Source organism: Sordaria macrospora, chromosome 1 (genome assembly GCF_033870435.1).
Source record: "Sordaria macrospora chromosome 1, complete sequence".
Classification (NCBI taxonomy): Eukaryota; Fungi; Ascomycota; class Sordariomycetes; order Sordariales; family Sordariaceae; genus Sordaria; species Sordaria macrospora.
Genome location: NC_089371.1, coordinates 7,264,947 through 7,289,492, shown reverse-complemented (window position 1 = coordinate 7,289,492; position 24,546 = coordinate 7,264,947). Strand labels below are relative to the sequence as shown.

The 24,546-nt window shown below is 50.9% G+C and overlaps 5 protein-coding genes and 2 non-coding genes across 7 annotated transcripts; 2 read left to right on the top strand and 5 right to left on the bottom strand.

Annotated features, from left to right (window-relative positions):
* Positions 1 to 311: 311 nt before the first annotated feature.
* On the bottom strand, positions 312 to 3,324 carry SMAC4_00270 (uncharacterized protein). The gene is made up of 2 exons (XM_003351678.2): positions 1,258 to 3,324; positions 312 to 1,195 (listed from the first exon to the last, which is right to left on the bottom strand). The coding sequence occupies exons 1-2, from the start codon at positions 1,997 to 1,999 to the stop codon at positions 696 to 698; spliced, it is 1,242 nt and encodes a 413-aa protein (XP_003351726.1). The 5' UTR covers positions 2,000 to 3,324; the 3' UTR covers positions 312 to 695.
* Positions 3,325 to 5,479: 2,155 nt separating this feature from the next.
* Positions 5,480 to 8,130, bottom strand: SMAC4_00269 (uncharacterized protein). The gene is made up of 4 exons (XM_066089406.1): positions 7,402 to 8,130; positions 6,994 to 7,325; positions 6,158 to 6,934; positions 5,480 to 6,053 (listed from the first exon to the last, which is right to left on the bottom strand). Exons 1-4 carry the CDS (start codon positions 7,510 to 7,512, stop codon positions 5,651 to 5,653), a joined length of 1,623 nt encoding a protein of 540 aa, XP_065945841.1. The 5' UTR covers positions 7,513 to 8,130; the 3' UTR covers positions 5,480 to 5,650.
* A 2,608-nt stretch (positions 8,131 to 10,738) lies between these two features.
* SMAC4_00268 (uncharacterized protein) lies at positions 10,739 to 13,198 on the top strand (the record flags this gene model as incomplete). Its single annotated transcript, XM_003351676.2, has 3 exons — positions 10,739 to 11,208; positions 11,284 to 12,011; positions 12,072 to 13,198. 3 exons carry the CDS (start codon positions 10,739 to 10,741, stop codon positions 12,404 to 12,406), a joined length of 1,533 nt encoding a protein of 510 aa, XP_003351724.1. The 3' UTR covers positions 12,407 to 13,198.
* Positions 13,199 to 13,236: 38 nt separating this feature from the next.
* Positions 13,237 to 17,936, top strand: SMAC4_00267 (uncharacterized protein). Its single transcript, XM_066089405.1, has 4 exons — positions 13,237 to 15,905; positions 16,018 to 16,969; positions 17,030 to 17,437; positions 17,539 to 17,936. The coding sequence occupies exons 1-4, from the start codon at positions 15,699 to 15,701 to the stop codon at positions 17,673 to 17,675; spliced, it is 1,704 nt and encodes a 567-aa protein (XP_065945840.1). The 5' UTR covers positions 13,237 to 15,698; the 3' UTR covers positions 17,676 to 17,936.
* A 72-nt stretch (positions 17,937 to 18,008) lies between these two features.
* On the bottom strand, positions 18,009 to 18,100 carry SMAC4_13124. The gene is made up of 2 exons: positions 18,065 to 18,100; positions 18,009 to 18,043 (listed from the first exon to the last, which is right to left on the bottom strand). It is a non-coding gene; the product is annotated as a tRNA-Glu (tRNA).
* A 296-nt stretch (positions 18,101 to 18,396) lies between these two features.
* Positions 18,397 to 18,488, bottom strand: SMAC4_13123. The gene is made up of 2 exons: positions 18,452 to 18,488; positions 18,397 to 18,431 (listed from the first exon to the last, which is right to left on the bottom strand). It is a non-coding gene; the product is annotated as a tRNA-Gln (tRNA).
* A 1,918-nt stretch (positions 18,489 to 20,406) lies between these two features.
* Positions 20,407 to 24,039, bottom strand: SMAC4_00265 (uncharacterized protein). The gene is made up of 5 exons (XM_003351674.2): positions 23,308 to 24,039; positions 22,780 to 23,243; positions 22,513 to 22,712; positions 21,437 to 22,444; positions 20,407 to 21,383 (listed from the first exon to the last, which is right to left on the bottom strand). The coding sequence occupies exons 2-5, from the start codon at positions 22,985 to 22,987 to the stop codon at positions 21,261 to 21,263; spliced, it is 1,539 nt and encodes a 512-aa protein (XP_003351722.1). The 5' UTR covers positions 22,988 to 23,243; positions 23,308 to 24,039; the 3' UTR covers positions 20,407 to 21,260.
* Positions 24,040 to 24,546: the final 507 nt, after the last annotated feature.

Genomic DNA, 24,546 nt, shown 5'->3' with positions numbered 1-24,546 from the left:
CCACAAATATCCGGCACCCAAACAGAGTCCCAGCTGGGACACTGGCCCAGACTAGGCTCCGTGGCCGACCCGTTCCCCGTTCCATCGAATGGTGCCTGGATCCCGCTGGATCTTGAAGGGAGCCCATTGCCTTGATAGATACCCAAAAATGAGGAGGATCCGAGATCACAAGTTTCTTATAGTCAACCCTATCTATAGCGGAACAGTAGACAAGGGGTTCACCAACTTATTATTTCACCCTTACCAAGGTACGCTGCTGTTCAAATACTTGAACAAATTGATCGGAAAGCTTATCTAACTTGAGCACTTTACGGCTGAATGTTGTAGATTAATGCTTCAGGCTCGCGCTGGTTCCTGACATAACCCTCGTAGCATTCGGTTAAATCGCATGTTGCAACCGGCATCCTGGGCGGGAACTACACTGCCATGAAAACGCTGTCTCGACAATGAATGTAAGTTGGGTACGATCGAACATGTTTCCCTCTTATGTTCAAATGGAGGCTTGCGCGGCTGCTATTGACAGGATCTCCCAGTGTTCAAGTTATGAAATCAGGTATTGTTCACCTGGTAGTAACACGGAAGTCAGTCAACTAAGATTACAAGTATACTTGAAGAATAAGAGAAACTCGACGTTCTTGGTTCATGAAGAGAAAATGAGTCTTCCTGAAAGGTCCAACCATATCCCATACCCTAAATCATAGGTTCTTTGCCCCCCAACCAAGCTGCAAGCCGCCAGCATCAAACACGACAAAGCTAGTCTTAAGTGCGACGTCGCCAAAGATCGAGAATCCGATGCCTGTATCACTTTGGATGCCACCGAAACAGTCTTGGTTGGCACTATCAACTGGTGCATACGAGACCATGTCTCCTGGAACAGTAACAATGCCGTCGCTGACGCCAAAGACAAAGTCCGGTGGAGTAGGGCTGCAAGGGAAAACATAACCGCCCTGGTTACTGTCGTACTGGGCGCCCTGAATCTCTTCATAGTATGCTTTGACGACAGACTTGGGTAGAAGCAGCAGCGTGGTTCCGGTGTCGGCAATACCACTGATTGAGTGATTACGCATCGCTTCAGTTCCAACCGCATATCCTGGAGAGGTGAAGCTCCAAAAGCCCTGGCTACTGTCAACAGGCGTCCAACTGATATTGCCAACATATGCTGCAGGATCAATGTAGCCGAAGTTGTAGCTGCCCGCTGCATATTAGAAAGGTCAGTATCTTTTCATGACATGGCCTTTGGCAGGGGAACAAGCTTACGGGCCCCGTGCTTCAGATCAGCAGTAAACAGAGGTGCGTCAAGGTTGTTCTTGATGTTGTCGAAGAACGTGTTCTGTGGTGTAGGCTGAACTGTGTTGATGGAACTGAAGCCCAAACCCAACAAGCCATCATTGTTGGCGTCGTCGGTGAACTCGTCCGAAACCTTCGTGGCCGCCTCTACAGCTTGATTAGGGACAGTCAAATTGCCAATCGTGACCGTGTCGAGGTAGACGTCACCGCTCGAGGAGCTGCCGTCGCCGTAGGTGATTTGCCAAGTTGAGCCCTGGAGCTTCTCAGATGTGGAGCTGTTGTTCGGATCGTACACAGCCTGGCCTTTGATATCCTTCGCGGCCATCTCCGTGCTGAAGACCCAGAGGTCGCTAGACCCTGTGTCGAAGTCAACAATGAGATTTTGCGGTGGAGTACCAATGGAGATGGGTGTCAGATACTCGACGTCGTGCTTCTCGGCGTCCGTTTCCACAGTGCCCGTCTGTCGCTTCTGATTCCGGCCCTGACGAAACCTAGCGACGGCGGCTCTGAGGTCCTCTGGAATTGGGGCGCCGAACTTCTGATATGCTTTCGCCAACGCAAGGGGGCCATGTCTGAACTCGAAGTTCGGATTGCGGACTTGAACCAGTGAAGCGGTGCCTTTGTTGCTTGTGGTATCGACAGGACCAGGGATGGCAGCCGCCGTGGCAGTGGCCGCAAAAGCGGCGGTAAGGAGGGTAGGATATATCAGCATCCTGAAGTTAGAAGGGAACAAGACTTGGATAATGAGATGTCAGGCAAAAGAGCGTCGTTTGGCAGTTCGAGGGCCGAGTAAGGAGCGTAGAGGTTGAGTGAAAAGCCGCGAGCCAAACGAGGAGACGAATCCCAAGGATGGCTAGCTGAAAGTTCTTTGAGATGCTGCAGGCCGCCACCAGCGACGGCTTTGGAGATTGTAGGGTTGATGGTGAGAACGGGTTCAGGATACAGCTCGGACAAGGAGAGGAGAGAAGATAATTTGACAGATCATGGGAAAATGAATCGGGATTGTTGCCTGGGTGAAGATGTCTGGGAGGGGCTCACCCAAGCCAGCAAACTTCGAAAACCCGTGATGGGAAGTTCTTTCCCTAAATAACAGAACATCACTTGAAGTTGTGACATGCTCCATAGAGCGGTGAGGCGTTCTTGCCCCTTTTGCTAGCCCCACGGCAAGACTTTCGTAATGGAAGGAACATTGATTTCAACTCAGCTCACTATTAAAGAAAGAATTACTGAAGGATGGGAGGTGCTTTGCACTAGCAACTGCGTGTACTAACCCGGGCCCCGTGGCTTTCAAAGACATGTAGCTTCCGTCTAGTTCTGCATCATGCTCATCTGGCACATTTTGTCTGACTTCAACCCGGATAGGCGAGGTGACGCTTGAAGTACAGGGCCTCCCGAGAGATCATCCCCAGATACCATGTGTGCTCGGGTGTTTCCTTTGGTGTCCTGTCTGAACGAAAGTCCAGTCGTTGCCAAGACACAACCGAGTGTTCGGTAGTCAAAACCTTCGGAGTTTGGGACTTTGGGAAGGCATGTCCAGTATTCTGAAATTTCGATTGGAGAAGAGTCAGGCGGTCCATGAATCGGACTTTGGCGCGACTGACATGTTGCCAAGATATCAGCCATTCCTGGCGGAAGGAACTATTGTTTGCTCAAAATCAAAGGCCGCAATTGCCGCAGACGTCGCCTTTTGTATTTTGACTTGATCCATTTGATTGATAAATGATGTCGTCGTTAGACTGTAGCAAGCATCCTCTGCTGGAGCTTCCACGTCCTCGGAGGATCACACCCTGAATTCATCGTGAAGCCGGAGACCTGGAGTTGCCGCAACACGACGAGTAGTGACTAGGCGATTTCACAAAATTGACAATGGTTCTCCTTTCAGTCGAGTACACCTGGCGCATGGCAAGTCGGGGATTGGGATCGTTATAACGGGAACGTCACAGTCTGATGTTGCGAATGGAAGGAAATGAAGTGCAAACTAGAATACTGACGGCAGTCGCTCATCAGCTCCTGCGCCCGCCCCCGCCTATCCGTTGCTTGGCATCTTAACCGAAATGGGCTGCTTGGGGCCAATAAAAAGAGACTGACAGCTGCCAGTGTCCCCCTGACGTGAAGTTGCCGTTTGTCTTGGCGCTCTCTACTGTGCGGCAGCTGCCGACACCTCTCGAACTGGTGGAGAAATGGACGCCAAGATGCATTTAGCTGAGGACTTTAATTGGCCAATTCAATTCACAATCTCCACCTGCTTACGAATGCCTCGTGGTTTCCTCTTTCTTCAACATCCAGTTGAACCAATCTGCAACACCATCAATGGTCAGCCGCCAACTGATTCCAAACATAGCTTGGAATGGACTGGATCTTCGTGAATATTTGTGTCACTAACTTTTCTCGCTATACCTCTTGTACAGCATCTTTCTCTCGGGAATATCGAGTTGTGATCCAGTGTCACTAACGTCAACTGACGGGACTTTGTGCAGCTTCAGACATTGGACAAACCTAAGCCTGGCATTTCCGATGCCATGTTACCTCATTGCATCTTGCAGCGCATCTACAAGGGTACTTTCGTCAGGGACATGCGGCTCTCTAACTTGGAATGCATATATTTCAATGATACTAAGTTAACAAAGGATTACATGCTGTGGGCGTAATCTTTTCGTCGCATTTGAGCCGCTATATCCGGCATATGTACATGCTGCACAAAGGGCTGCATATACAACCTACAACGTCAATTGTTGATAATCCATGGATAACCTCTTTCCTGACAGCTCGTTGACGAGACGAGAGGAGCGGGTGACGACAAAAGAAGCGGATATCAGCAAACAAGCTTACCTCTCTCCTCTCCATGCCGCCAAGTAGCACATCGTCCTCCTGGAACATAATCCGAACTCCTACCGCTATTGCGATTACACACAAACTCGGAACACCCGAGTCACCTTTCACTTACCCATCACCTGCGCTCTGGTTGCTCTTATTACACTTTACTCTCCCAGAATTCACCCTGAGACGTGCAACACAATCCGGGCGTTTAGAAGTGCACAGCGGAGGTTAAGGACGCCTCGGCCGGACATTCAAACATGGACACAAAGAACAGACGCGCCATCGTGCCACATGCGCCATCGTGCCACATAGTGCAATGGAGCAGTTTAACACAAAGAAGTGGTGTGAATTCCAGATGATAAAAAGAAGAGAATTCATGAAAGCGAAGAGAAGTCTTCCACACGGCGGTTCTAACAAACCTTTCAAATGTTCGCGGGAACATCAGAAGTGATAACGGGATTACTCACATGATATACGGACGTACAGAACCGCCGAAAACTTACGTTTCAGGTTGACTCTGATAGCCATTGGACATTGCAGTAGCAGAGCTGGAGAAACAGACAAGAACTGACCTCCGATGCCAACGACTAAGAAGTTATTGTAGTTGGCGCATTCATTTTGACAACCATCAGTTCTTGTGACGGCCACCTCGCGCAGCTCGTCGCTGACCCTGCGCTGTATGTCTTGCCCCTCTTTTTGTTACGTTTTGAAAAGCGGCGTAGCCTCGTAGCCCGCCAAACCGGAGATATCAGCGCCAAGCAGTCGGGGCAATATTGCCGCTGAAGAGTGTGTATGAAATGGGGATGTGTCGTTAAGATGTCAATTTATGTTGATTCTGTCGAGAGAGAGAAGTCTAACGCTATATCGTGGTCTTGTTGACCTTTTATGCTGAACTTCTCTGACGAGTGTGCCTGCTTGATTGACGCACGTTGCCAGGCACGGCAACGTCAATGGTGTTGCGCACGGCAATCGTCAATGGCACTGCGTTGCATGCAGAGTTCCTGCATCATTTTCGACTATTTTGTCTTTTTTTTTTTTTTTTTTTTTTTTTTTTTTTACTTCTCTATGTTTCCCTTTGTAATCTTGTTTCAGTTTGTCTGTACAACGATTCAGAGAACATGTCATGTACAGACCAAAACTGGTTTGTTTGTTAGCTCGAGACCTCTGATCAACCTTTCTAGACGTTTTGATGTATAGCTGATTCCTTTTGTCCCATAACCAAGGTATAATGTTACCTTACATATAATGTTTTAGAGTTTTGATACGTCGCATTGAAGTTTCTTAATGCCTTTCTAATGCCCACCTAACCATTATATCTTGTCTTTGAAAGGCTTGGAAAAATTTGGGATGTATCTCGTCCAATATACTAGGGGTACCAAGCTAACAAACAAACCGGTATTAGATTGTAAAAAAGAAGGCGTTTAGGACGGGGACTGAGTTGTGCGCTATTTAACGAACGGCCTTTAAGAATATTACCAATTGTCAATTATTAATAGAGAGGATAACTAGATACCTTTAAGGTATCATCCAAACTGACTGCTTTACTTTAAACGGAAACCTCCACATGCCTCGACTTCTGATCCCCCTTACCAATCTCCGACGCCGCATCATACTCGCCCCCATGACCGACCGACCCCTTCTCAGCCGCCGGTCCGCCATCAGTAACGCCAAACAGCTCATCCATATGCTCGAGCGAGATGCCCTTGGTCTCGGGCACGAAGAACCAGACAAAGACAAACATGCTGAAGCAGAAGCTGCCAAAGATCAGGTAGGTTCCGTAGCCGTGGGCTCCCACGGTGACCAGCATGGTGGGTACGGCGCGAGCGACGACGAAGTTGAAGAGCCACTGCGTGGCGGCGGCGTAAGAGACGTTGAGTGAGCGCAGGCGGGCGGCGGGGATTTCCGAGGCGTAGATCCAGCAGGCGGGACCCCAGCCAAATTGGAAGAAACTGTTTTACACAAAAAAAATTGTTAGGACATGAGATAGAGAATGGACGGAGGGGGTGAGAGAAGGGGGGGGGGGGGGGGGGGGGGGGAAAAAAAGACCACTTACGCAGCAAACAAAAAGATGCACACCAACGCCACGTATCCCGCGGGGGGTACCGACTCTCCCTCAATCGGGGGCGAGATGCGAACGTACAATCCGATATAAAACATCGCCAGACCCTGGGCGATCGACGTCCACAACAGTGACCTCCTACGGCCCAGTGAGTCGGCGAGGAACAGCAAGAAAATAATGCAGCTGGTCACCTTGACGATGCCGTAGATACCGGTACTGAACAAGCTCGTTGACGTGCCCGTGATGCCCAAGTTCTTGAAGATAGTCGGCGCGTACGTGTTGATGGCGTTTGTGCCTGTCATCTGCTGGCAGATCATCAAGAAGATACTAATCAGCGCGCGCTTGCGGTTCCCCGAAATGGTCCACATGTCCCTCGTCAAGTCCCAGTAGGTGGCGTCGCCCTGGAGGCGGCGCTCATGCTCGAGCTGGTCCTGGATCTCGCGGAACTCCTCGACGATGTACGGGTGTTCCGGGCTGAGGTTGCGGATGCGGCTGAGAACAGACTTGCATTCTTCCCACCGGTCGCGACGGGCCAGCCAGCGTGGGGACTCGTGGCAGAGGAGCATGCAGACGCACAGCAGGACGGCGGGCAGGCCCTGCATGGCCAAGGGGAAGATGTACATGGCTTTTCCCTTGAAGTGCAGCGAGACCGAGTAGTTGATCCAGAAGGCGATCATGCCACCCGTGACGATGAAGAGCTGGTAGAGACCGGTGAGCAAGCCGCGGATGGAGCGAGGGGCGTTTTCCGAGACGAAGACCGGGTTGATGCACCTAATAGAAAAAATTTAGTACCCATCATATGAAATCATATCCCTAGGTAAAGCCCTTACGATGCAGCGCCAACTCCTATTCCACTGATAAGGCGCCCTAAATATATAGGAGCGAGCTGGCCAGAGGCGGCGGATTGCATGATGATACCGAGGATGACGACGAGAGAGACGGCGATGAGACACCACTTGCGGCCATAGCGGTCGGTTAGGGGCGAGGCGACGAGTGCTCCGAGGAAGCAGCCGGCTTGCAGGGTGGAGACGATGTTGGCACCTAAGTTGGCTTTGGCTTTATCGTCGCTGCTGAAGCCAAAGTCGCGCTTGAAGGGGTCGAGCTCAATGACGCCGCCGATGACGGAGGAGTCCCAACCAAAGGACATGGCGCCGAAGCAAGCCTGTATGGAGGTGGAAGGGTTAGTAAGACAAGACCCTGTTGATTGATACTGATACTGCTCAGGCAAAGGAACTCACAGAGAAAGCTAGGAGATAGACGCGCCAGCCATAGATCTCTGGGGGATCTTGTGCCATGGCCTCATTTTTTACGATCTTTCGGAGGATCCTGTTTCCTAGTGAGAGACCCATCTTGACGGTTTGGTGTGAGGTTGCCCTCTATCGTTCGAAATATCTTCTTCGTGTGTCCAAGATGAGATGGTGAAACAGCCTTCGAGGTCTCTTTGGGCGTTGGCTGGATGTTGGCCGATGAGTGAGAAGCCTCCTTCCAAAGGTATGACCTCTTGATCCGGACCTGGGTTTATGGTAGGAAGGAGGATAGATGGATGAGTTGTGAGAGAGAAGATTCACAAGAACAGAAGATGAGTGTCCTCCAGCCTCCGGATAATATAATAGAAAGTAACGGTGCCGGTGTCCGGAACCCTTATGTAGTTCCTGTATGTCTGGAAGCAACGCAGTACAACGCCAGTTCGGCCAATTCTGGAACCCCCATGCAAGGTCAATAAGTATCGTAGTTAGGTATATCTAGCCCGAGATGTAGGTCTCACTTCCTTGGCGACTTTAACACGCCTTAATTGTGTAGGTTTTAGTGAGAGACGCTACCCCATACCTACTCCAGATTCCATGATGGTGCGGCCCCGGATTCTCTCTCCTCTTGTTGCAGCACTGGTTCGCTCGCTTGTATCACACCAGACGGAGACAGCTCACACGCCCTCTGTACAAGGGCTCGATGCTCTTTACCAGGCCTGATTGGAGTTATGGTTTGGAGAATGCATGGATGGTAATGCTTGGGTTCCGGCCCGTTTCCCTTTCTGCGAGTAAAAAGGTATGGCACTCAATGGGCAAAGGGTAGCCGGGTTGGAGCTAGAGCGTTCCCTTTCCTCCAACTGGGCAAAAGATTGGCCCCCTCCCCTGTTCGCCCACTACCAGTGGCATTTTTCCACCAAGGAGAGGGGGACGTTGCACTGCAACTGGCTCCTCCCTTTTTGTCGTATTTTGCCTTGTCGGGGGACATTGAAGAAAGAGTGTCGTCGTCTTTACTGTGTACTACGTACCGTCTTATTTGACAGATGTTAGCACTGGGTAAATTGGTATTTGGTATATCTATCATATTGAACGCTTCGATAGCAAAATGTTCGTGTAAATAGCTCCATGGAGCAGAGAGTCCTGAGTAAGCAACCCACAAGTCACGATCCTTGATATCATCCGAAATACTTTGTTGATAGAGGGGGAGCTCAAAAGCTGGAGGCTGGAATTCTGATCTCGGTCTCTTCTTCCGAGTGGCTTCAAAGATCAGAGTTCGTCAGACCGTGTTACTGTCGCCGCCGCCATTCCCTAACCCTCCATGTTCCCCCAGATCCCCATGGAATCGCCTTTCGTCCCCTTGCCCCTTGGCCTCCCACACTCCGCACGCATGCCGGCTGTTCCCCTCGCCACAGGGCACCATGGGAAGAGAATCCCGACGATACATGCCGTGTAAAGTGGAAAGTCCCCGCCAATCAGAGGGCGTGAAGAACCCAACGGCCCCGGGAGTGTCTGCTGAATGAACCACCTCTGATCTAGTGGTCACGGTGTTCCACGTGCCAAGCACGGGGTAAGCTATGCTACATAAAGTTCGAAGCTTGGTATTTTAGCCTATTGGTCCCGTGTCATTCGTGGAGGAATGGAATGGACATCAACAACCTAAAGTGCGGAGAAGAGCCAGGGCACTCGAAGGAAAAGGCTTGTTTTATATCCTTCGTGGGGGAGCAAGTGGAGTGGAGGACGACTGGAGGAGGATAACGAGGTCGAAGCTCTGTGAGAATTAGATATCGCAGATGAATAGAATCCTTCGAAGACAGTGAAGGTCAGACGTGGAACCTTTTTTGGTTATGGAATCAGGTCGGCTTGGTCGGCTCCTCCTCGCCCGGAAGATGGATGTTGTGGTGAAGGTTAGGTTGCCATCTCCACAAAGGTGCAGTCCGGGGAAAGGGGGAAATGGGGGGAAGCGCGAGCGGGAATCCACTGTGAGCCCGCTGAAACCCGCCGAGGAGAATGGGGTTGTACCCCACATCCCGCCAGCGACGTTACGGCGTGGTGGACTCGGGCAACCACGACGGGAACAGTCCAACATCACCAAACAAGGCAACCCGATGTTCGTGATAAAGTTGGAATTGTGATCTTCTGGGCAACAGGAGGGTTGCGGAAGATGTTTTACTGGATAAACTTGAATCAACAGGCTATCGTCTCAATCCATCACCCGTCTCGAACTCAGATGTTTTGCACCTAACTTCAACCTTCGGCCAGATGAAATAAAGATGTGGATAGGTAGAAAGCATCAGCAACCTAGCACTAGCATCAGGCAATACCTATGTTCAGCTTGCTCGTGAACCATGGAACAGAAGAATGGAAGAATAGCGTACGTACCAAAAATAAACGTGGATTCCGATTTATCCAGGAGCCAGCCAGATTCCAACCTCTCGATTCCCCCACGGGGCAAGTCTGCGCTAGACGGGACGGTTCTAGGTGGGGAACCTTCTTTACAAACAGTACCCCAACTTTCCACGTCCCTTTCAACCCCTTCCCCGCGCGCCGTGTATCAATATCACCACAAGTTGAAGCCTCGCGCCTCATCACCAACACCTGCAACCGTACACTACCACTACAAACGAGTTGCGGACTATATTGATAGCCCCTGTTAAGGGAGATCACAGTCCTCGTTCCGTTCCCAGGAGCTCGGTTCGCGACACACATTTTCTTGTAATGTGTGATGTCCTGAGTAGTGTACGGTAAAGTGTCAGAACTGACAAAGGCTATCTATCGAATATGCGGGGGCGAGAGGTTGGGGTAATGATGGCCGGAAATAAATTATCCACAAATCAGGGCGGCGTATTGGGCCTTTTCTTGGCGCCGCGTTGCAGGACTTGGAAGGTTTGAAATAGGAACTTCAAGGTGAAGTGAGCCACGTGCAACTCCGGCGTTGCGTTCTAGCTTCAGCTTGGCGAGCTGGATATCTTAAGGTTGTTTCGATGACATCTATAATATTTTGCTGGAAGGTTTGCTGTCGCGAACGTAGGGTTTCTTGCTCTAGGGAATTCGGTTTTTCGAGGTGATGGCGTCGGGCTGGATGCCCATGGCATTTTGGAATATGAAGTGTTCGGATCGAGGTAGCACTCACTGCGTGAATGCCGAGGGCATTAGCAGTATCGATAAGATCCTACAATGCCACTGGAGCGAGTAGCTCATCTTTGGGTGAGTCTTGTAGGTGTGTTTGTCACAGGATGCCCTTCTGTCTCCTGACCTCACCTCCCGTGAACTCTCCATACAGTAGTATCACTGAAGTTTCATTGTTCAGTGTTAACTGTTGTCCCTGCGCAAGATGTCTCCCAACAACTCAATCCTGAAGCCTGGACACCAAGACCACGATGACACTCAAGTGCAGCTGCCTCAACCCGTCATCACGATATTGGGATGTCAATCTGCTACCCCAGGTCGCCAACACACGCTCAACGCATACGCATTTCAGCAGGACGCCATAGTCACCTTCAACGGTTACCAGTACGCAGCATACTGGTCCAACAACGGACCGAACGACGGTGACACTCTGTATCTTTGCGTGGCCAGAAGACACCTACGGCCCCGTTCCGACGTGCCGGTCAAGAACAACAGCGACGAAACCAGGAAGCCTTCCAACACTGAGGGTGGACTCGACGAAACGGCCTACGAATGGCAAATCCTCGAGCTTCGTGACTACATGCAAACTGTCGATGATGGCCACAACACCGTCTCGCTTGGAATATGCCCGGGTGATGGAACGATCCATCTGGCATTCGATCACCACTGTGACATGTGAGTTCCCTCTTCATTCTTCCTCTCATCTAGTGTTTTTGCGTGTTTACCGCCGCCAATACAATTATCGAGCAGCCTTCGATACCGCTACTCAAAGCGGGACGTGGCCACTCAGCCCCATGCCGTCAGTTGGCATCCAGACATCTTCTCGGCCACTCTTGACCACCTTCCGGGAATCGCGTCCCTGCACAAGCCCCTCCGCGACGTGACATACCCCCGGTTTGGCTTCCTCGGCGAGAAAATGTTCTTCTCCCACCGCGACGGCAAGGCTGGACTTGGCAACGACCATCTTTACACCTACGACGGCAAAGACGGTGGCTTCAAGTACATCGGCGACTACCTGACAGGCGTACAGAGCAACCCGTACGTCAACGGGATTACCTCCCGCAAGGGGGTCCTCCACGTCACTTGGGTATATCGAGGCTTTGTGGAATATCCGGGGTGGGACGATCCGCTCGATACCAAACACAAGCAACAGGCGGGACCTAACGGGGCCGAAAACAACCATAACATATGTTATGCGCATAGTGAGGCCGACGGATGTGTATGGAAGAACGGCCAGGGTGAAGTGATTGCCGACTTGAGGGATCCCGTCAGTTTTTCCCACGACCAACGGGGAAAAGAGCGCACCATAAGAAACGATGCCTGTGGAATCGTGGCCTTTGAAATACCCAAGGGCAAGGGACTGATGAACCAAGAGGCACAGGCGGTTGACCAAGCGGGAGGAGTACACGTCTTGAACAGAGATATGATGGATGAAGGGAGAACGTACCTGTGGAAACATTATTACCGGTCACCAGATGGTAAGTTAGCGCTGTGCCGTGGTTCTGATATTGCTGGCAAGGCCGATTGACGGTGAATAGGGACGTGGACGCAGCGGGCACCGCAAGCCATCAACGAAGGCAGCAAACGTGGCCAGCTAGCCATCAGTCAAACCGGCGATTTATACACAATTCTCCCAAACTCGGCCACGAAGAGCATGCGGATCTTGAGGGCCACCAGGAATAGTGGATACACCGATTACCGAGAAGTTTGGAGAGGAGACGGCCTTGGCGGCGAACCGCTGGTAGACTCAGCCAGACTGGAATATGACAACGTGCTGTCTGTCTTTGCTCGCCACGATCCCGTCGATTCGGCTGAGCACCCCAGGGAGGAGAGTCAAGCTGTCGCCATCCTTGACTTTGAGCTGCCCATGTGAGGACAAGGATCCCAAGGCGGACGAAGATTCCAAGAGAGACACAAGTGATCCAAGTGACGTCGACGGTCAGCTCCTCTCTCTCAGGCGCGCAAGAAGCGAAGGACTGGCAAGAAAAACAAGCATCTGGAACGGGCCTTGCCGAGGTTTCGGAATAAGATCAAAAGCGGATGAGCTGCACTAGCTCAACAAGGGGAGCTCGTCAGATAGACAATCCGGGGGAAATCCCTGAAGCACTTGAAGCTCGTAAAGCCCCCGTTCCGACAATAGATACGCTCATAACGCAGTAAAAACCAACAAGTGTTCGGGACAGCGTTCGGAGCAGAGCTCGAAAATTTGCTTGAACGAACAGACGGAACAGTTTGTGCACATGTCAAACAAAGAGGTCTAGAACGGCAAACTCTCACAGAGCGTTCTGGCCTTTTGAGCGCATGGTGCAAGGCGTGCAAGGAAGTGATTGAGACGTCGGGAAGCCGTGCATATCGTTTTAGGCCCAAATCTCCCCGGCCGAGCCAGCCCAGGCGTCTCCCAGGCCGAGGTGATGACACTGAGTGAAGGACGTCCGGAAAGCCACCCGAGGGAGAGACATGATGGGCTGTTGCCATTGGCCAAGGCTTTCAATGGTCTCGGTGGATGACCTGGGGCAGTATGCTGTGCTCGTGGTCAGCTGGGCTGTTATCAGGACATGTTGACTTGACGGAGCACTGATATCCAGGCATGAAGCTTGCTGCAGCACGCAGAGGATACTATACAGTCCAATACTGGTTTGTTTGTTAGTTCGAGACCTTCGGTCATCCTTCCTAGGCGTTTACATACCTAATCGATATGTTTTATTCTATATTTAAAGCCTGATTCTATGCTGTATATACCTTCTTGTCTTTTGTTAATGCATTTTGAAATTTTACTTAGGCCTTAAATACTATTCTTGAACAGTTTGGGATAGTTTGGGACACGTCTTGTCCAGTAAAACAGATGTGCCGAGCTAACAAACAAACCAGCATTTATTTTGTAGTAATTGTTAATGCCGTGTAACATAATGCGTATCTTCCATCTGTCGCGGCCCGTGGGGTTTGTCCGCATCAGTATGCTGAATCTTGGGGCCGTCGTGCCATAGCACACGCACACGCACACACCCCGCTAGACTCTCTCGACACGCTTCCATGTAACGGATATTTATTGCGGTGAGCCTGCTGATGCTCCCAACACCCCACCAGATCTATTGTGTGTTTGAAGCCAGCAGCTGTCAACACCAACGATGCGGTTCTGAGAGGCGACAGGTCATCGTCAAGGGAAGCTGAAGACTATACTTAGCGCCGTCTGTCCGGTTCAGTGTCCAGTGGTGAATGCCGTCATCACACCGCGTCGGGTACCCGTGGAAGAGGCTTCGTCGATGTACTAGTTGGCAGTTTGTAGATCTAGTTCAGCGCGGCATGGTACATCCAATGTATTCTAGATGGCTCGTGGGTCCCCATCGGTCGGACAAAGGCACGATCTGCTTGCTGCCAGTGCCACGTCAATCTGGAACAGGCGGACAGAAGGACAAGGACTTGTTGGACTCGATGGGAGGGCGGAAAACTGTGCGTATGCGGCTCAACCAAGCCCGTCAGGCAAGATGAACGGCGCTGAGGCGGGGTCAGTGGGATTGACGATGATGATGATGATGATTATGGGTCGGCTTATTCATTTCTTCTTGTTAGAGATTGGCAGGGAACAAGGCATGATGGCATGGTCGCGATGATGTTTGGAAAGAGAAGCAGGCAGGAAGTCGGCGTGCCCCTGGAGTTGCAAGGTTCAAGATTGGGTTTCCAAATCGGAAACCAAGTTGCAGTGTTTTCAGCTGGCCTGGTGCGCCGCCGCGGGAGCCTTCAGCTTGCCATGGCTGACCCCACGGCCCTGATTGGGTCGCTAACGCTGCAGTGGCTCGCGAGTGGATACGGGCAGGTTCTGGGTCGAGGCTTGGCGGGAGTGCTCTTTCATGTGTGGACCACTCACAGCTCACGGCCGCCAGCCCATCCCATTACAGCAATCCATGGGCCACGAGCCAACCTTGCCAACCCTCATTACGATGGCGCCGGTGAGAACCCTGATCAGCGACCCTTTTTGCTCCATCTGGCATCCAGGTGGCATCCCAATCATCTCACCTCATTCAACACTTCCGGAATTCGACATTGCGTCTCACACCAAGAAGGCCCCAACAAACTCTCCGAACGACCGACACCGACCGCGGAATACGGCGACGACGGTACTTGCCAACAAGGAACAGACATGGAACGGTAGAAGCGAGGCAAAAGCGAGTGGAACCCAACCCTAGAGCAACCAACCTAGACTCACGATGACCTACGATACGCGAAACAAGTCCATCTTTTTCAGGTCTTGTCTCTCTTTCCACTCTCGATGCCATGTTTGTACACTACCATACAACATACAAGCATGGAGAAGGATGCTGAGCCTGAGGCCATCTGGCTACTTGGGTGGCGTGGTTTCCGCGGGCTTTGTTGCTACACTCAATAGGTTTCTAAAATTGAACCCTTGTTTGACTTGCCTTCCTTCACGATGGCGATGTGGCTATGAAATCCTTTCACTTTCACCACAGTCACGCCTCCAAATCTCCCGGATCCCATGATGAAACTCAGCAACCCTGCTCCCCTGACCCGAACGCCTGGTTTGCCGTTAACTGAACGTTGCCCGGCTCATAGTATTGAACAACAGCGAGAACCATGGTTTCCATTCCACCACCAGTCCATTCCAATATCGATTCATCATCCCTGGACCATGCCCTTCTTCCACCATGGAAGCCATTGCCTATAAGAGCTAACCAGATACGGAACCCTCGGTCGTGCTTGTCTAAAAGTCAAGAGCAGCTTGTGCCACCCGACTCCTCTTCTCAGCCAGCCTCTGTCTGCTGCTTTGTCCAAACTACCAGCATCCGCTCTTTATTTGGCGATACTCCAAGCTATTATACGTGCTACTGCCAACCTGGAATCCTTCCCACGATGTGAGCGCTTTTCTGATCCTGCATGATATCGGCCCCATAATCCCCAGTCACCTAGAGGTAGTCTTGGTCCTTCAACCCGTGGAGTTTGCTAGCCCAGCTGCCACTTTCATATACACGCTCGCCACGATCCTATCCCGATCCGCCATCTTCCAGCCGGCCATGCTACCCTGATTCACAGACCACTGAAACTTGTGTTGAGCTGTGTTCCTCTCCCGTCACCCTCTAGCGTGCTCGCAAAGGCGCACTAGTCCCGCCGCCACCACTTCCTTATTCAAGTGCCCACGGCAGCCACACTCATAAATGCCGGGCGTCATGGATGATCAAAGCCGCTGCAGACCAGATCTCCCTTTCCCACTTCGGTCTATTCATTGCTTCTGGGCAACTGACCGACCCGTAGACCACGAGTGGTCTAGACCCAGCTCCACACCGCACGAATTACGGGAGGACAAAGAGCTTCTTCGGCGTCAGAGCGCTTGCTCCAAGGGTCAAGTGCTGAACATTATCCAGGTATGACTTATACATACCTACCAAGTCCAGCCTAGTCTTTCATCCCTCTCCTACTCCCCTTACCCATCTCTTACCCCACCTGATCTTGAATCATGAGCTCATATAAGCCAAGTGTCCCAACCCCGAAGCTCCTTGTTTGCCCACCAGCCTTTCACCCAACCTGAGTATCGAGGATAATATCTTCAACATCAACCGCCCTTCCGAATCCAACAATATGCAGCTCGGCGCCTTCGTAATGAGAACGAGCAGCCTGCTCTCCCGGATAGCAGCTTCCGCCAACTTCTCCCTCGAGTCTGATCAGGATCAGGCCACCTTCAACCGGGCCATAATCTCATGGCTCAAAAACCCCGACTCGAGCCTACCCCATGGCCACATTACTGGTCTCTGCTGCTCCAGTCTTCTATCGATCCAGTTCCCCGACGAGTCCAGAGGCAGCGACGACCTCATCCCCGAGTTTCGGAGTTTCGTACTAGCAGCATCTCTAGCACACCGTGGACGGAGGAACAGCAGCAAGGGCAGCAGTAGCAGTAGCTCACGCCAAAAGCAGCAGGCATATCCCGCACGCCACGAATCCCGATCTCATCTGATCAGGAGGCTAGATGCTGTCCTAACCCCCCAATATCTCTCTAGCCTTTCCTCGGAATCTTGCCAGGTCCTCTTCCATCTCGTGCTTGGAGCTGTATTGGGAATGGGACATTCGCCATCGCCTTCCACCACCACCTCCTCCTTCTTCAACTCCTCCTCGTCATCGCGTGTCGCCCCTTCGAACCTCCTCAGCTCCGAGTTCCAGCAGAGTCCAACACTATGGCTGTCCACCAAGAACCAGCTTATCCGCACGCTTGCCCAGGATCTTGTCTTCCTAGGATCCAACAAGCTAGGGATCAGCCTCGAGGGAACGGCGGATCTGGAGAAGCTCATCATTGACATGGCGACGAGCAGGTGGAACGAGATGGAGTCGCGCATCTGGGTTGATAGCATCGGTGCTGCCGAGAAGGCCCCAAATTCGACTGGCCAAGGACCAGCACAGCAACAACCAATGCCATTATCACCACTGTACTCCCCAAGTAGATCCTGCTGCGATAGCAATAGCAAAAGAAGAAGACGCTTCTCTTCTTCCTCGACAGCCGACGACGACCTAGACCAAGACCAAGACCAAGACCAAGACCAAGACCGAAACCCGCCCTACTGGGAAGATCCCCCACCTACTCCTCCTCCGCCCACCGTCGAGCCGACGCTCATCCCCGTGATGCCTCCATCATATCACGATTACCAGTTTCAGTTCCAAGTGCCCGGCCAGTATGGTACATCATCGTCGTCGTCGTCGTGGTCGGAGAACCCAGCATCGTACTTGGAGATGACGGATGAGCCCGAGAGTTATTACCTGGCTACTGCGAACGAGAATAATAAGCGGGGGAGGGCAGCGGCAGCAGCAGATTTGGCGGCGCCACCACCACCACCACCACCACCACCACCTGTGGCAGCAATGCCGAGGTCGATGACGGATCCATTTCCTTTAGGGACTCCGAGCGACGGTAACTCATCTTTTTTTTTTTTGGTCCTTCTGTTCCATGCAATCATTGAAAGAGTCACAGAGTGTCTGTCGCTAACAAGAACTGTTTTGCTGCTGTCATAGATTTCGGTTCATGGCGAAAAGTAAAAAGGCGATCAATGTGGGTGGTGCGGACGATTGACGCAGGGGATCAAGGACAAATAAGCGTTCATGCTCGGTTGCGGGGCAGGGAGGTGAATGATTTTGGGGTGTTTATGTAAGTCTAAGCGGTAAACTTTCTCCCAAAAAAAAAGACGAAAGAGAATTGAACTGAAAGAAAACAAGGGGAAGGAAGGACGTTAAGTTGCATGGATAGGCTTTTGTGGTTTTAATAAGTTGCATATGATGATTAACAAATAATGAAGAGCATGATGACTGGGCACTCAATTCACCCACTGACTGCATTGGATTGAATTAACTTGAATGATAATGGACCAAACGAAAACAATTGTTGTGATGATGATCGATGGCATCACTGGCGAAAACGAAAAAGAAAAGAAAAAAAAGTGGTAAGCGGGCAAAAGTGAGATGAAAAAAAAATATGTTGTTTGAGACTCGGATACCGGGAGTCGAACCCGGGGCTGTTGAGAGAGCAGTCACTCCTAAGAAGTGAGAGTCAACGATGTTACCGCTACACCATACCCGATTGAACGGATAAGGTCCGATGTGATTGTTGGAGTAGAAGCTTGGTTGAAACACTTAAGATCTCCTTTTGACTAATGTTTTCTCCGGGAGTGGAGATCCGCAGCTGGAGCTCATTCTCAGGGACAAGCTCACCCAAAAAAAGGGGGGCGGCTAAGTGGGGTAACGTCATATCCTCATGTCACCGGCATGGCTTGGCGCTGTGAGGCATCGAAGTCATCGGAAACCAAAGGAAACACCCGGTCGCCGAAAGATAGTAGAAGCTGAAGCAAAAAAAGGGACAAAAATGAAAAAGAATTGAGGTCGTGCCCGGGTTCGAACCGGGGTTACTGGAAGAATTGAAAGTTGTTAAGTTTCAAAATCCAGAGTGATAACCACTACACTACACAACCTTTGGTGTGTTTGTTGACATACAGCCTTGGATCTTTGCACTATGTAGCTACACGTTACAGTTACGTCATTCACAGCAAACACACAACAAATACGACCATTACCATCCTTTGTAATTGACGAGCACTGCTGTTTCTTCCTGTCTGCCTTTTTCATTGTCGGCGCGGAATCATATTTTACGATTTACGATTTACGATTCACGATTATGCGTGGTTCCATTTCATGCGGTCTATTGAACTGCGGAGATTCGTGTGCATCGGTCTCTTTGGCCATGAGCATCGTTTTTTTTTCTCCGCGCATCTTGCTTCCAACCAGTTAGTCCCCTGGAGGGGAGTGACGCATTCACACAATCTTCTGGTGTTTTCAGAAAATTAGTCGGTGACCATGACACCTCAGCTTTTTTTCGGATATTCAATCACATGGAACTGGCCATCATGGTTTTGGGACAGCGATCGTACCTCGATGATCGCCGCAAGCTTCATTTGTTTCATGCGTTGGAAAGTCCTACTTCCGGCCAGGGCCTTTGGAGCGAGTGAATGAGATGCATCCTTATCAAAGCTTCCGTTATTGTCCGCGCAGCTCTGATAGTGCAGTAACCCCTTTGGATATTCTCTCTTCGATGTTCCAAGCCGGACACCACCAGAACCTCCACATGCCACACAAAATAATCCCTTCCAACCTTTTTTTTCTCTCTTTTTTTCTTTTTCTTTTTCGCCCGGCCAAAGAGTACAAAGAATTTCCGATTAGTTACCTTGAAAAAGGCATCGAAACATTCACAACGCACCTAAGGACCTACCCAATCCCCAAGATACCCTAACCGTAACACCCTCCATGCTCAACCTCTCAACTCATCTACCTAGGTTCGACGCCAATCCTCCGCATTTCTCACACAACCTGTTCATATCCTCAATCATGCTATGAATCCATCTTCAGCATGAAAACCACACAAGAACCGAATCCAGTCAGAGTCACAAACAACATCACTTACGCCTTCATAGCTCTCATCGGCTCATCCTGACCCGGAAACAAACAACAAAAATGTAATTCAAACCGACTGCTCCCTCTCATCATGATTAGCATTCCACTTCTTCTTGCACAACCAAAGAGAAAGAGAGGGAAATAAAATTAGGGAACAAAAATTGAAAAAAAAAAACAAAAAAAAACACTCACACAAAGAATACAACCTAACCCGGTCCTCAAATTCCTCCCTCGGCTCAGCGGGAGGATACAGCCTCTTATATTCCCTCACAAACTCGCCCTCAAACCCTCCGATTCCACACCTTTCAGGTACCCAATTACCCAGCTCATACTCGTTGTGCGTGTAGAAGGCTGCAGGGTCGAAGATGACCGGTTCTCCTCCTCCTTCTCCTGTGTCAGTAGTGTTCGTCCCCGTATTCCCAACCCACAAATCCCCATGCACCAGACACGGCTTTACCGGCTCACCCGTTCCTGCATCCTTCAGCCTCTCCGGGGCTAAAAGGTATGAGATAACCAGCTTGCACACCCTCTCAACAGCTGTTTTCAACTCGTCGTCGTCGTCATTTACCTTCTTCTTCTGGCTACCTGTACCACGACTCCCGCTGAGTTTCTGTGAGGTGATGATCTGCACATACAAATCAACCATCCACTGCAACCCTTTGGCAAAGAAAACATCCCACCTTTCTTCCCACTCAACCAGCTGCTCGATGTTGCCGTTGCAGGTAGGTACTCCAAAGCCGAATAATTTGTCGGTGGGACCGCCGGTGCCGGCGGTGGATTTGTGCAGGGCGGCAAGGCGGGAACAGAAGGCGGTTGGGTTGAGTGGGTTATGGGGGGAGGGGGACATGGGGATGTAAGCTTCTAGGAAGAAGTAGAATGGTTGCTTATCGTTGTCGTCGTCGTCGTCGTCGTCGTTGTTGTTATTGCTATTGTTTTACTACACGGTCCGAACGCAATAGGCTTAGGAGCAAATGAGGGCAAGGCCTCGTGGAGAGCTGTCATGCCGGCGAATTCGCCGGTGAACATCTTCTTGGCGATGGGGCCGCGAGTGGTTTTGAGGAAGAAGTAGGCTGTGATCGGGACGGTGTCATCACTGTCACCGGTCTCATTGGAGGTATACGTAGAAGGAGAAAATGAGGTCTCGATCTTGGCGGTTTGACACCAGAGGGAACCACCAAGGGCGGTAGCTTGGATGAAGGTGTGTCCTGGTAGGAGGGCTGTGGTGAATAATTAGTGAGAAGACCCAGTGAAGGATTGGAGGTCGAAGAGTTGGTGTGAGTGGGAAGCATACCGGCGATGATGGCTGGGTCGATATCAATTCGCTGACCGGTGCATGGATTCGTCTTCTTAACTAGTATCTCGGCCTGGTGGTCGGCCTTTGTGTTGACGTAGGGGGGATTCGGCGATGACATCTTGGCTCGTGGAATATGATCGATGATGCCGATTTCAGAACGCTGGTAGTATGGGTAGAAGCTCAGTTGACAATGGTGAGAAGGATGATGGAGGTTGCGGTGTACCGATGGAGGTTTGATGTGGGAGGCTAACAGTAGGTAAGGTTGCAATGGAATGGACAATTCCCAACGGCTTTTCGAACGAGCCTTGTTGGTATAAGCCCTCGCAACCAACAACTCGAACACTTTCCAATCACACACAAGCAAACTGCAGGGTCATTACCTAACGATATAGTACGTACATATTCGCACAGGTCAGTCACCGTGGCTATGAGTAGAAGAAAATTAGGATTGTCAACTTGAGGATGTCAGTTAAGGACATTGTTGACGATCCCTCCAAGAACCTCAAGATACCGAACGTTCGGTTGCCTCAACAAGGAAGTCTTGCGTCATGAATATACCGCTGGTATTCGTCTCCTTCCAAGGTTCCTCCACATTGGTTACGCTCCAGTCAAAATTCCGCATCAACTGTTATGATGTTAGCAAACCTCATGAACAAAGTGCTGAAAATATCAACTTACCTCAAAAATAGTCTTTCCAATCTCCATCAGCGCAATCGGCTTTCCCAGGCATTGGTACTTGCCATAACCAAAAAGCATCTCGTGGACCTGGTTCATCTGAGCCAGCTTCTTTGGATCCTCCTCGTTTAGCCACCTCTCAGGCCGATAGTAATCGGCATCCGCTCCAAAGATCTTCTGGTCCCTGTTCAGTCCCCAGACACAGTAGCCAATATTGGTACCGCCAGGAAGATAGACCGTCTTGCCTTCCATCATCACGGTATTCCCCCCAGGCGGTACCTTCTTCTGAGAAGAGTTTGTGACCGCGGGGTGCATCCGCATGCCTTCCTTGCAGCATGCCCACAGATAAGGAAGTTGCCTTTGCGTGGCATTAGAAACGATATTCGGGTACGGCGCTGCTCTTCCATCCTTAACGGCGGCATCCACCTCCGCTTGAAGCCTGGTATAGACGCGCGGGTGCGTAAGGAGGTACAGCATGATGGATCGCATGGAAGTGGCAGCAGTCTCAGCGCCGGCAATGAGCTGAAAAATGGACTCGGTAATGAGTTGCTCTTTATCCAAGCCATGACGAAACCACGAGGCGAGCATGTCTGTTCCCTTGGACATATCGGGGTCGTCCTCGAGGCGCTTGGAAATGATTCTGCGAGTGTTGGCCGTCATTCCCCCGAACCCGGTCTTTGCTTTCTCTGACCGTCCCAAGAGATGCATGAGTGGCGTGCCGAGTGCGAGTTCTGTCAGTCCAAAGCCCAGCAAATAGACTGATGCCCTTGTGCCCTTATCGACGTCCTCGATGTAACCACCCACATCTTGGTCTGTAACAAGATCGCCAAATGGCTCGCCAAATCCAATGTGGCTGATGACATCGAGAGCGAGGTACTGAGTTTTCCTGGCAAGATCGAACGGTTTCGTCTTGGTCTCGGTCGAGCAGTGTTTAGTCCGGATAAGTTGGACTAGTTCTGCAACGTGGATGTCTACCGAACTCTCAAGCTCATGGTTTTCCTTGCCCGAGTACTGTGACGTCGTCATATGTCATTAGCGATCCAGCTCACAAATTATATGCCTGCTAAGGATGTTCATACTCCGCCAGCCATCTGAGCTCTACGTTTGTTGTGTATATCTTCGTTGAGCTCACTGAAAATGGTGTCTCTATCTGGTACGAAACGGCCAACCAGGTACCACCACCTAGTCCGCGTGTATCCATTTCTCGCTCCATTGATGTGTGTCAGTAACTCGATAGACGAAGTCATAAGCTCATTAGGTCCGATGCGAGCAATAGGTCCTGTAAAAGTTGGGAATCGTTATTCAGTGTGTGCACACGTAGCTGGGTTCAAACACCGCCGGCATACCGTATTTATCCGTAGCCTCCTTGAACTTCAGGTGTGAATTTTCGGAAAGGTAGGCAAGGCCATGCCAAATCTCGAACCAGCCGGTGCCGAAGGGTCCTTTGAAATGGCGCAACCGGTAATACTGCTTGATCTTGAGGGCCACCCAAATTGCGAGAGCAACTGAGGTGAGGAGCCATCGAGCCTCGTAGATGAGAGCAGCTACGCCCATGGTGAGACAAGTCCTGTAGATGTTGATAGGCAGGCTAAGTCATGAGTTGGAAGGACAGGGAGAACCATCGTTGATGAACACCGTCTCTCTTATAGCATCAGACCTGAAGCGGTTCTTGGCCGCTTCTGATCCGGTTTTTCTCTGGAAGTTGACTGGGGCTTTCTTTTCCGGATCGCAGTCACCGTCACACGCCATCCAGCACCATGACTGCATCGGTGTCACGGTGCTCTTTAGATTGGAAGAGGGGTATCAGGATCTGAAGCCTCCATCAGCAAAGGGACACTGCATAGGTATGCTCAGCGGCGTAACTCTCAACTTACTCTATTCGGCACTGATAGACATAGCAGCCGCCAGAAAATATGACTGCATCTTAATATCTTGACTAAGACTGATTGGCCCGTCTCACCGTCCACCCGGCCTGTAGAATACTTTCCGCGGCGCCGCTGGAATCCTACTCTGGAGTCTCGGCGTGGGATCAGAACTTCATTCTCGTCTGGTCTAAGTATCATGACGGGTGACGGAGCCTTGGCCGGCAGCGGTGGTTGGTTGTCTAGGTATAGATAGTCTGTGGAACTCTCAGACAACATGCCATTTAAAAGAGCGGTTCAGGACAGGGACTGCGGGTGCGCTATGCAACGTCCTTTGCGAATACATTGTTTGTACCGTAAAAGGGGAGAACGACGGTGCGGTGGTAGATTCCCCTGTTCCCGGCTCAGTTCGTAAAGAAAATTATAGAAGTGAGGATGAGCTTGATTGTTATCCGACCTCCCCGTCTGTTGTTGTTTTGAGGAAATTCCATGGAGCTGTGACCGGGAGATCGAGCCACCCCGCCTCCAGGGCGTCAATGGCGGTCCTTATTCCGGCCGCTTCCCCAAATGGCCTAGGTAGCTATGCAGCCCAGCGCGTGCATGAGGGCGCTAATAACTAAAATCATTCACTGTACAATCTAATGCTGGTTTGCTTGTTACCTCGGTACTTTAATACACCGGAGAAGATACATCCTACACCGTCCCAATCCTCACAGGGACAAGACGAAATGGCTAGATACGGATTTGAAAGACATTGGCGAAGTCCAAGATGATATATGGAAGGCAAAAACAGGCGTTAGTTGAAGGAAGACACAGATCAAATAGACACCCAAACGCCTAGGAAGGTTGACTACAAGTCCCGAGCTAACAAATAAACCAGTATTGGATTGTACCACTATGCAATTTGAGCGCTGCTGACCTAGGGACTAGAGGAAATCTTCGAACTCACCTCCATCACTCATCGATTTGAAGCCGCTCCATATCTCTTCTATGCCTGAATATCTTGGTGTGATCGCTTGATTTGCGGGTTATATTTAATCGATATCGTCGCACTCTCGTTGGGTTCGCTCAGAAGACAAGACAATGGGATCGTTGGCAGCTGCGGCCAAACCCGCTCCTGCTACATCTGCACCTGCTATCGGATGCGAGACATCCGCCGGCAGCGACTGCCTTCCCTCTTACTCTTTTACTTGTCATACATACAAGACTCTGACACCACCAACCGCCCCTTTGAGGTCCTCACCATAATAC

Excerpts from the sequence above, each read along its gene's own strand:
- SMAC4_00270 (XM_003351678.2), bottom strand. The coding sequence starts at position 1,999 with ATGCTGATATATCCTACCCTCCTTACCGCCGCTTTTGCGGCCACTGCC. Across the intron at positions 1,196-1,257 it reads TGATCTGAAGCACGGGGCCC|CGGGCAGCTACAACTTCGGC; the intron begins GTAAGCTTGTTC and ends TCTAATATGCAG.
- SMAC4_00269 (XM_066089406.1), bottom strand. The coding sequence starts at position 7,512 with ATGGGTCTCTCACTAGGAAACAGGATCCTCCGAAAGATCGTAAAAAAT. Across the intron at positions 6,935-6,993 it reads ATAGGAGTTGGCGCTGCATC|GTGCATCAACCCGGTCTTCG; the intron begins GTAAGGGCTTTA and ends TTTTTCTATTAG. Across the intron at positions 6,054-6,157 it reads TGCATCTTTTTGTTTGCTGC|TTTCTTCCAATTTGGCTGGG; the intron begins GTAAGTGGTCTT and ends TGTGTAAAACAG.
- SMAC4_00267 (XM_066089405.1), top strand. The coding sequence starts at position 15,699 with ATGCCGGGCGTCATGGATGATCAAAGCCGCTGCAGACCAGATCTCCCT. Across the intron at positions 16,970-17,029 it reads ATCACCACTGTACTCCCCAA|CCGACGACGACCTAGACCAA; the intron begins GTAGATCCTGCT and ends CTTCCTCGACAG. Across the intron at positions 17,438-17,538 it reads TTTAGGGACTCCGAGCGACG|ATTTCGGTTCATGGCGAAAA; the intron begins GTAACTCATCTT and ends CTGCTGTCATAG.
- SMAC4_00265 (XM_003351674.2), bottom strand. The coding sequence starts at position 22,987 with ATGGGCGTAGCTGCTCTCATCTACGAGGCTCGATGGCTCCTCACCTCA. Across the intron at positions 22,713-22,779 it reads GGAGGCTACGGATAAATACG|GACCTATTGCTCGCATCGGA; the intron begins GTATGCCGGCGG and ends CAACTTTTACAG. Across the intron at positions 22,445-22,512 it reads GAGCTCAGATGGCTGGCGGA|TACTCGGGCAAGGAAAACCA; the intron begins GTATGAACATCC and ends ACGACGTCACAG.